At 45.5% G+C, this 10,096-nt stretch overlaps 1 protein-coding gene across 1 annotated transcript in view; it reads right to left on the bottom strand.

Annotated features, from left to right (window-relative positions):
- FKBP1B (FKBP prolyl isomerase 1B) overlaps positions 1 to 7,630 on the bottom strand; it is a 44,489-nt gene extending 36,859 nt beyond the window's left edge. The window contains exons 1-2 of the mRNA XM_071439830.1: positions 7,444 to 7,630; positions 4,152 to 4,199 (exon numbers count right to left, since the gene is read on the bottom strand). Coding sequence (XP_071295931.1) covers positions 4,152 to 4,199; positions 7,444 to 7,480 — 85 coding nt within the window. The 5' untranslated portion in view covers positions 7,481 to 7,630. The remainder of the gene's footprint in view (positions 1 to 4,151; positions 4,200 to 7,443) is intronic.
- Between the last annotated feature and the right edge of the window lie 2,466 nt (positions 7,631 to 10,096).

Raw genomic sequence — 10,096 nt, forward strand, 5'->3', positions numbered from 1 at the left:
AATTCCCATGGCCAGAGTCAACAAATTTAAATCACAGGAATCAAAATTGCAGAAAATGTCTTAATTCCTTTTATGCACTCCAGGATTAATTAGTTTGCTTGTACTACTGTCAGTGGTCCAATGTAACCTGAAGACCCAATCAAGATTAGGTGACCATCACAACAGGCATGAAGAAGGAGGCAGTTCATATCTCAAACTGCCTGCAATCTCTCTACAGGAGGCAGACAAAGTACAACTATCATTTTGCAGATGGAAAACAGAAGGAGTAAGCAGATTGCCAAAGGCTTTGAGAAGCTTGCTCCAGGAAATCTGTGACAAAAAACATGACATAAACCAGTGCTGCTGCAAGTGCATTTCAGTGCCAGTGCTCTGCCTTATCTATTAATCCCATTACAGTGATATTGTGCAGGTAACTTTTGAGACTCAACATGGATGCTGGATGCTAAGAAGAAATTATTATATTTGTTATATTTGTTAACAAAAACAAGAATACAGGAACCTGACCACATTTTTCCATCGTATACTAAGACTGGGACTTGGTTTCATGTTCTATCACAGTCCCCCTATGTAATGTTTTATAATTATCTGGACATCTATTTGTGTACTTAAATCAGGCTGTGCAAAGCTGAAAAATTAGCAGGTGATTTACAGGACCAAAGTTAGGCACTAAGGCATCTTATGAAAGGGCAATTAGGTACTTCTGAAGGGTAATCCAAAAATCCTGCTCTAATTGTAAAGCAGCAGAGAATTACTCCTAAGGGGGAAAAAAATAATTAAAAACAATCTCCTTAAATGAAGAGGTCCTTTGTAAATTGCTCCCTAGTGAGGTTGCACCTTCACTCCTGCTGCCACTGGAACTTGGGTCTGTTCCTTCAGGCACCACAATGCTTTTGGGAATCACACCACTCTGTACACTGAGATTCTGTATCCAGTTGGGCAAGGAGAGAATCAGGAAAAGCTGCCACATGTAACAGCCTAATAGCTGGAGTGCTGACAGCAGAAGTGTAAAACTCAATCACAGTTCTCCTTCATCTTGAGGAGATTCCAGTTCTCACTTCCCACTCCTCCAGAACATGTAGGGTTGTCAGACTAGAAACTACCCTGCTGAATCTCTACCTTGGTGATGAAGCATAAAATCCTGGAGGACAAGCAGACAGAGCTCTAAAGCTCTGCCAAACATCTGGAGTCCCAGCCTTTGGTCCTCCCTTGACTTTTCCTGCATGAACCACCAGGACAAGTCATACAGACAGCTTACTCCTAAAAAATGGAGGTTGCTGGGAGCCTTTTACTCCTGCAGTGCCAGCAGTCCCTTCCTGTCCTCGCTGTCTGCCATCACTCCCCATCACATGCTAAATGCACGCCTGCAAGAGCAAAGGCACGAGGGGAAATAAGACACTACAGAGCCTCAAAGATTCATAACTTGCTCTGGCAGAAGAGAACCCATTTTAGCCTCTCCTCTCCTTTTGAGACAGTAATAATTAGTGGGCAGGCAAGGTTTTTTCTATGCATGCACAAAAACTAGGACCCACCACGCTTGTGCTGAGGAGCTGTATCACCACAGTGTGTGTTGGTGTGAGAGCAGATGGGCCACTGCAAGGAGTTACATGGCCTGCCCAGCTGGCACCACCACATGGGAAAATCTTAGGATTAACAAAAAAGGTACTGAATTAATCCCCAAAGACAGGGATTGCACTACAACTCCTTCCCTATCCCTGCATGAGTGCCTGCAACAAATACTCACCCTCTTGCCTGCTCCTTTCTTTGCCCATGGCTCTTGCACTCTTCACTGCTCAGTGTCCCAAGCTAGACTGAAGGGAGTGGGCAATTTCAGCTTTCTTCTCCCCAGGAATGTAATGGCTGCAGCTCAGGATGTGGCAGGCAGAGTTATAACCCTCTTCTCTTGCAAGAGCCAGCTGGGGATAGGTTTGCCTTGCCTGAACCAACTGTTATTCAGTTATTACACACCAAATGGGCTCCCACAGGCTGTGGTTTTGGCTCTCTGCTCTGCTTGATCCTGGATTCAGAGCTGTGCTCCAAGCACCCCAGAGAGTTTAGGCTTTTCTGGGGATCCAAACAATCTCTGGATCCTGATGGAGTCAGTCAGTGCATGGTTCCCCCACCTCCCATAACATAACACCTCCTCACAGGTATCTGTGCCCAGCTCCAGAGTGTCACATCAGCTGGATCTGGAGATCATATAACATTGTACATGTTATACAATATTAAGCAGCTCTGAAGAGCAGCATTTCTGGATTATTTCCTTGTTCTTAAGTGTCTTAGTTTTTCCTAGTTCCCTTTTTAGGTATCAAGGCAGAGGTTCTGCATTTCTCTGCAGACTTCCCTCTAACTTAACTTTACAATTCCTAAAGAAGGAGTCAGAGGAGTGTGGTAAGGATAAGCATATTGGATAAATAAGACAGAGATCATTCCAAGATAATTACCAGGCACATCCAGAATCTCATCAGTACAAAAAGAAACTGTACCGGATCCAGATAAAACTGTTCTAAACTAAAACTCAACACTTACATGTCATCTTATCCACATGCTTTATAGATCACTGGAAGGAAACACTTTATCCACTAACCATGGGCTCAACTTAAAAACATCATCACCAAAGACTGCTGGCAGCAGCAGTGGAACTGAGGTGATGAGCTTCCTGATATCTGTTCTAATCTTAGAGCCAAGAGAGGTTGCATAGCACCAGCAGCAAGGTACATGGAGAAAGCACAGTTTACACTAGAGATTGATTTAATGAGTTTTTATAAAGTCTTTTATGTCAAAGCCAGCTCACAACAGCCTCATCTAAGACACTACCTAATATCAATAGCAGTATGCAGCATCTCGTTATCTTTTCACATTTCACCATTCACACTCTCTGAAGTTATCCAGAAAAAATGTGCTTTGTGGGAGCCAACAGGCTCAATTTTTTTTGCCTATTTCAGTTCTTACATTTAAATTTATCTTGAACTAACTAGGGCTGGGAGGTGACAATTTTATTTCATAAAACCATTTGAAGTTTGGACACGAAGAGAAACATCGTTAAGCATCTTCACAAAAATAATTTCAAAACACCTATTTTCATATCTAAGTTACAGAGAAATGCCTGTAAGAGCTGAGACTGGAATAGGAGACCCACGTCTTTAACATCTTCTAATTCAAACTAGAAATCCTCATTAGACCAAAATACTTTGAATATATAAATTTATATATGGGAGTTCAAACCCAGACAACCTCCACCCCAAGCCAATGCACTAACTCCCACATAACCTTCTGAATGGTGGTATTATTGAAATTATATAAAAGGTTTATTGAAAATGCAAACAGGTTTACTTCATCAGTCATATTTATTGGAAAATGTTCCCATCTTGCTCCAGTTGTAAGAATCAAATACAAAGCTGAAGGAAAGCAACAGTTACCAGAGAGAACTTTCCTATCATCCTGAACACTAGAGGAAAACATGACCTCACTATCTAGGCCTAGATCAGAAGCTTCAATCCCTACATAACCTGCATGTTAGCTTCTTAAGGAAAATGTCTCATCAAATGGCAGCTGCTGAAGTGAACTTCCCAGTCAGAGACTCGGACTGCAGAGATTTTTGCATCCCTTTGACAACTTACATAACTACACACAAAGCTAACACCATAAACTGATTTAAAGAACATTTTCTTCTTCAGCATAAGCAGCTCCATTAACCAGCTCACTACTTAAGATTAACACAAGTCCATAAAACAGGTGTTTAAACAGACCTGGTATTGATCTCTTCAATCTGGAATGAATTTTACTGCCAATACATGGACACATGCTCTTAAGATATATACAATCATTAATTGTCTGTATCAAGACAAGAGGCTGTAAAAATATGAACCTAGCATTTTGACTGTTTCATGCTCAATTTCATTAGCTAATAAAATGGCTTAATGAATCAGGTCTGCAGCTTCTTCTGCTGAATGCTAGCCATGGCAAATGTGCCAGCAGGCACATCTAGCTACTGTAGCCTGAACAGCTCAGCTAGAAGTGAAACAAGCAGGAAACCCACCCAAGCATTATCCAATGGATTACAGGTGACAGAACAAAACAAAAAATACAACAGACATCAAAAATGGGAAACCACTCTTGATGTGAAGCAGAAGAACATCCAGAACATGCCTTACCTGTGTAGTGCACCACACACGTCTGACCCTTCTTTGGAAATGTCCGTCCTGTCAAAATTAGAAAAGGTTCATCTTTTATTTTCTCTGATTGACCTGGCTAGGCAAGTTTATCTTTTAAGAGGAAAATGCTGAACTGAGATCTGGTATTAGCCATTTGGTTACATTAGGATACCTGAGACATCCACATGACATCTGTAGGTATAAGTGGTTCCTCATACAAACTGGAGCACAAGTCTTACAAGGAGTGGCTGAGGGAGCTGGGGGTGTTTGGCCTGGAGAAAAGGAGGCTCAGGGGGGACCTTATTGCTCTCTACAACTCCCTGACAGGAGGTTGTAGTGAAACAGGGATCAGCCTCTTCTCCCAGACAAAAAGTGGAGAGTAAAAGTGAGGGGAAATGGCCTCAAGTTGCACTGGGTTTGGTTTAGATTGGATCATTGGGAAACATTTCTTCACAGAAAAGGTTGTAGAGCATTGGGTTGTAAAACACTGACTGCCCAGGCAAGTGGAGGAGTATAATCCTTTCCAGTGTTGAGAAAACACATGCATATGGCATCAGAAGACATGGTTTAATGGTGAACATGGTGGTGGTGCTGGGTTGATGGTTGAACTTGATGATCTTAGAAGTCTCTTCCAACCTTAACAACTCCATGATTCTATGACTATGTGTTACCAAATCACTAATATGCAAGACAGGAATGGGATGGTTTAGGGTAAAAGGTCCCAGTTTGGATGCTGTTTAACTCTTAGACCAAGTAGTATTTTTCTTAGATAACTCTCCCTATATATGTGTGCATTAAATATGCATTTATATTCTGTAAGTGCAAAAGGACAGTCAAAACTTCATGGATTATAACTTTAAATATTCTTAGAATGTTTTTGCTATCATTTTTCAAATAAAGTCTCAGCCTGACATTGTGAGAAAATCTATTTGTATTCACATGTCTAATGCCTTCTACTCAAGAAAGACAGCTCTGTGAGGGCATCTTTAATTAGCAGGGATGGGTTTTACAGAAATTTTCACAGACAAAAGCGGTTTATTTTTGTAGTATCAGGCAACAGTAAAGCAGTAGTACACTGAGTTCTTTCAAAAGCCTGGTAGCTCCTCCTAAAATGTTCATACTGAAAGGAAAAAAAGCTCAAATTATTAGCTTGACACAAAATGAAATTACCATTTCCATTTTACCTGTTCTAGGTACTGCTAAAGGTACTAAAAGCTAAGGGATTACTCTCAAGGCTCAATTAGGTGCCAATAGTGTATTAAAGATGCTAACCATGATTTCTCAAGGTTGGCCAGGGGAGTGCCCAGGTTCAGAAGAAATTAAAAGTATCAATGAGGTTAATTATTAAGGAACATCCTTAGAAAGCTAAATACTGGGGATTGAGTTAGGTTGCCCACAAAAGCTGTGGAAGCCCCATCCCTGGAAATATTCAACGTTGGGCTTGATGGGGATGGAGCAACCTGGTCTAGTGGAACGTGTCCCTGCCCGTGGCAGGGGGGCTGGAACAAGATGATCCTCTAGGGTCCCTTCCAACCAAACCATTCTATGATTCCATGAAACTGAGGCTCATCTCTCAGCTGGCTTTCTGTCTCTTTGGTCAGAATTAACATGATACAAGTTCTGCATTACAGGGCACCTCACAGGGTATAAACCAGCAGGTCACACACAAGCTATGGCCTTGGGGCTCACGTGCCAACACCACATGAGCAGTACCTGGCAGAGGGCAGGCTAACATAATGAACCAAGATTTACAACACAAAAATTGAGAAAGTGGTGCTTCCAAGTGCTACCTGAACAGCCTTGTTCATTGGCTTGGCTGGCTGGAATATCCCCAGTTGCACCTTGTACAAAATGCAGTACAGTAGGTATCTGGTAAGGTCACCATGGTATGCTAAAGTGGGATTCATCTCTTTTAAATTCACAGCCATCTAAACCACAGGCAACTATCGTATGCCAGTCTCCTGGGCTTCCTCTATGGACAGCAAAGAATTAGCAGTGCTTTGAGAGAAAGCCAGCGTATCCAGAGAAAGGCAAGACAAATTATTCTCTGGAGATGGCCACAGAGAAAACCCAGGAGACTGCTTTAGAGTAGCTAGCTAACCTGAGGAAAGTTATGTGAGATGAATCCTACCTCCAGTAAAACAGGTATTATTAAAATGATCCACTATTATACAGAGATCTGAGAAAAGCAGTTTCAGACCTTATGGACACACACTCTGCTGTGTGAGTTTACCACCAGCAAAGCCAATGAAGATACATAATTTCACATCAAAACCAAATCAAAAGCAGAGATGCGCAAGACCACTGACTCACTGTGGCTCAAGACAGTATTTAAAGTCAGCTGATTTTGATTAAGACTTGCAACCAAGAGATCGAATCCATATAGCCTTATTTGGAATCACATATTACTTACAATGACAGCCTTGATCTATTTAATAGATAGAAAGTACGACCATGAGGTAGTTCCACCCTCCTTCCTACTCCCAACTCAGCACCATTACTTATGTGGGTATAAGTATTCTTTTTTTACATCTGTGCAAACAAGAGAAGAATTCGATCTCTAGAGCTAAACAGCACAGAGGGAGGAGCCAATTTAAAAGCATATACAAAGAAAGGAAATATACCGGGCCAAGAAACTTAATCTGCAATCAACTTGAACGAATTATTTACGGTTGTATATCAGCCAACGATGAATATGATGTAGCTATTATATAGCTACATACATATGCTAGAAATTACATTCTCTTAAAAAAAAACCCCAAAGCACAAACACCTTACGGAATTACAATGCCAAGGAAGAGCAGAACACTGCGAATTGGCTCTCGAAAGCCAAGCGTGCGCCAAGGAGAGATGACTGCCACCCGGGCTGCACATCAGCCCTCGCCAGCATCCCACGCTGGACCGGGAGGCGGCGGTGCCTTGCCGGGGGATGCTGGCACGAACGGGCGGCAGCCCCGGCGAGGCCGGGCTCGCCACCGGGGAAAGTTTGGGCTCCCCGCCGGGCGCTGACCCCGGGCTCCGCGCTCGGGCCGTGCAGCTGTCAGCGGATGCCACAGAAACCCCGGCCCCCGCCGCCCCCGCCGCCGCCGCCGCCGCGACCCCGGGCGGCCGCGTGGCCGCGCTCCGCCTCTCCCCACGGGGGTTCGTGCCCGCGGGGCTGCGGGGGCGGCCGTGCCTCCCTCCGCTCCGCCGCCTCCCCGCTCTGCCCCCGGCGGGGACGCGGCTCCCTTGCTCCCGGAGCCCCCGGTGCCCGTCCCCGCGCCGCAGGGCTGCTCCCCGCACGGCCTCGTACCGTCTCCCGGAGAGATGGTCTCGATCTCCACCCCCATGGCGGCACCGGCGCGACTCAGCCCCGCTCCGCGGCGCGGCCGGACCCCCAGTGCGGGCAGTGCCCCTGGGCAGGGCCGTCCCGCTGCCCGTCAGCGCCCGCAGCCAATGCGGGGCAGGGGCGGGGAGGACGGGCAGGGAGGGGAGGGGTCCGCCCGCCCCGCTCCGAGCGCCCGGGGGCCGCGGGGACCGGGGGAGCCTTGCGAAGGGGGCGTCCCCCGCCGGCATCGCTCCCGTAGCCACGACCGTGCGGGGGATGCTGCTGCCATCCCCCGGGCAGGGCTCGCTTGAGCGGTGGTGCCCGGCGGAGCGCTGCTCCGGGGGTCTCGCCGGCCTTTGCCCCCCTTGTGCCCGTGGCCGTGCGGAGCCCGAGCGGCGGAGGGCTCCGGGCGTGTGCGGGAGCGGGGGGTACTGGGGGTGATGCTGCAGGCGCTCCGGGCACACAGGGAAACCAAGCGCCGCGCTTCAGACCGTCCAGACCGCAGGACGCGGCTGAGTGCGAGCGGAGGGTCGGCATTTCCCGTCACAAAGAGCCATGGAGGAAGGCATCCGCGCTCGCACATTACGTGCGCGCTGAAGGGAATGTCCCCCCGATTCTGCTGGTGAACGGCAGCATCAGGGCAGTGGTACCCACCGCTGGGCAGTGCCACCCACCGCTGGTGACTGACCCCACACAGCAGCAGCAGCAGCAGCAGCAGGTCTCCAGCAGGCTGGCAGTGACCTTGAGTTTCAGTGCAAAACAGTTTCTAAGTCCTTCTTCATACCCATGTTTTAAATTGGAAAATCTATTTATGTATGGTGTTCCCATGATGTGAGATTACATATTCAACCTTGCTACAACTACTTCTGGGGAGTGCACCTGAAATAGACTATTTCCTCATGCACTTACAGTGTATTTGAATCTCAGGAGTTTCCACTGCCTCTAAAGGAATAGTTCTGTTTGCAGTTCTGTGTTTTCTGAGTTAAAAATAAAAATGGAACCACAACATCATCAGTTTCTCAACTGAAAGAGCTGTCTGTAGCCATCTAATTCCAACCTGAACTTTTCTGACATTGCATCTTCAATATTTTTATCTGTTACAAGCTGGGAAGATCTTCAGGTAAAAAGATCTTCCTCTATATGGGCAGTTGTCAGGATGACTGAACTGAGGAATTACTGTGCTGGTTTGTAGCTGTGATAATGTGGCCCTTGCATGCATGCTCTGAACTACACTGACCATCTCCACACAGCATTTCACATTACTCTCATCAGACTGTTCCTTCACCTGGGTGCTCGATTCTATCTATCTTTCCTTGGGGGTCAGATACTCTGAAATACCAGGGTTGGCTGCTTGAAGTTCCCCAAAAATGGGCAAGTGAGGAAAATCATGAACTCACACGAGTTCAGAAGCAGTAATGAGGGCTGAACATGGATTCCTTTCACCTGCCTCCCATTCTGAATTCTCCCTCCACTGAATTCTGCATCTTAGGTAGCATGTACAGAATAAGCAGGCACTTACTGCAGTTTATCAGAGGAGGTCTGTAACAGTGGAAATTCTGAAAAGTGGAAATTCTGAAAATCTCTTCCATTGCCAGTGTCAGAGTGTCATTTGATTTCTAATCAGTAGAAAGATACTAAAAATGCATTTGAGAAATAGGAAAATGCCAGGTAGGAGGCAAGTGGCACAGAAGCATTAAGAACACATGAACATTGCTAATTCCAGAGGTGCCTCTGAGTCATTACAGAGCAAAAAGGACAGCACAAGAAAAGCCGAGTGCATGAGGGGAGTTATAAAGGGAAATTCTCGGTACATGGTGTCCTATTTGCCCTCTTGACTTTACTAGAAAGGACTGCTTTCATCCAGGCTCCAGGTAGATGTCTGTGTCCTCTCAGATAATCAGAGCATCAGAAGCCATAAATCCAGTGAATGAAAGCAAATGATTCTTTGCTGGGTTCACTTTAGCTTTTATAATTACATGTTTCCTTTGATCAGGCCACACATCTCTCCACGATGGGAGAGAAGCTGTTCTCAAGTTGTGTCTTGTGACAGGAGATTGGACCTAATCACATAATTGACATAATTCAGACAGGATCACAGAATATCTGCTGCAAGTGTCATCACAAGTAACAGGCCTTAAAGGCAGAGCACAGAATCCTCAGGCAGACTGACAATCATAATAAAAAAGCAAAGACCACCAACAGCAAAATTCAGAAGGCACAAAATGGGATTAGGAAGGACCAAGCTGTGACCTAAGTCAAACATGCTGTATCTACAACCATCCTATCCCATGGCCTCTTGCCCCATGGTGAGACTAAATGCTTCTTTTGGGCATGAGGCTAATTAGATCCCCCACACTCATATTCCCAAAATTATGGAAAGAAAGGTCAATTTCCAAGACAGAAAATAAGGATCTGTAGAGAGCATATCAAAGTTGTTGGATGAATATGTTAAAAAATCTTTGACACCACAGATATTGAACCAAAAATAATGTAATTTTTCCCCTCACAGTATTCACTGGAGGCATTGAGATCCTTAAATATGTGTTAACAAGTCTGCAGCACAGGAAGATCTTGGAAGAGTAGACTGAAACAAGGAATGCCCACATCTTCAGAAAAGGCTCTGAAATACAAGACAAAG

This window comes from Agelaius tricolor, unplaced genomic scaffold (assembly GCF_023055355.1).
Source record: "Agelaius tricolor isolate 1412-34295 unplaced genomic scaffold, bAgeTri1.0.p SCAF_1, whole genome shotgun sequence".
In the NCBI taxonomy this organism is placed as follows: Eukaryota; Metazoa; Chordata; class Aves; order Passeriformes; family Icteridae; genus Agelaius; species Agelaius tricolor.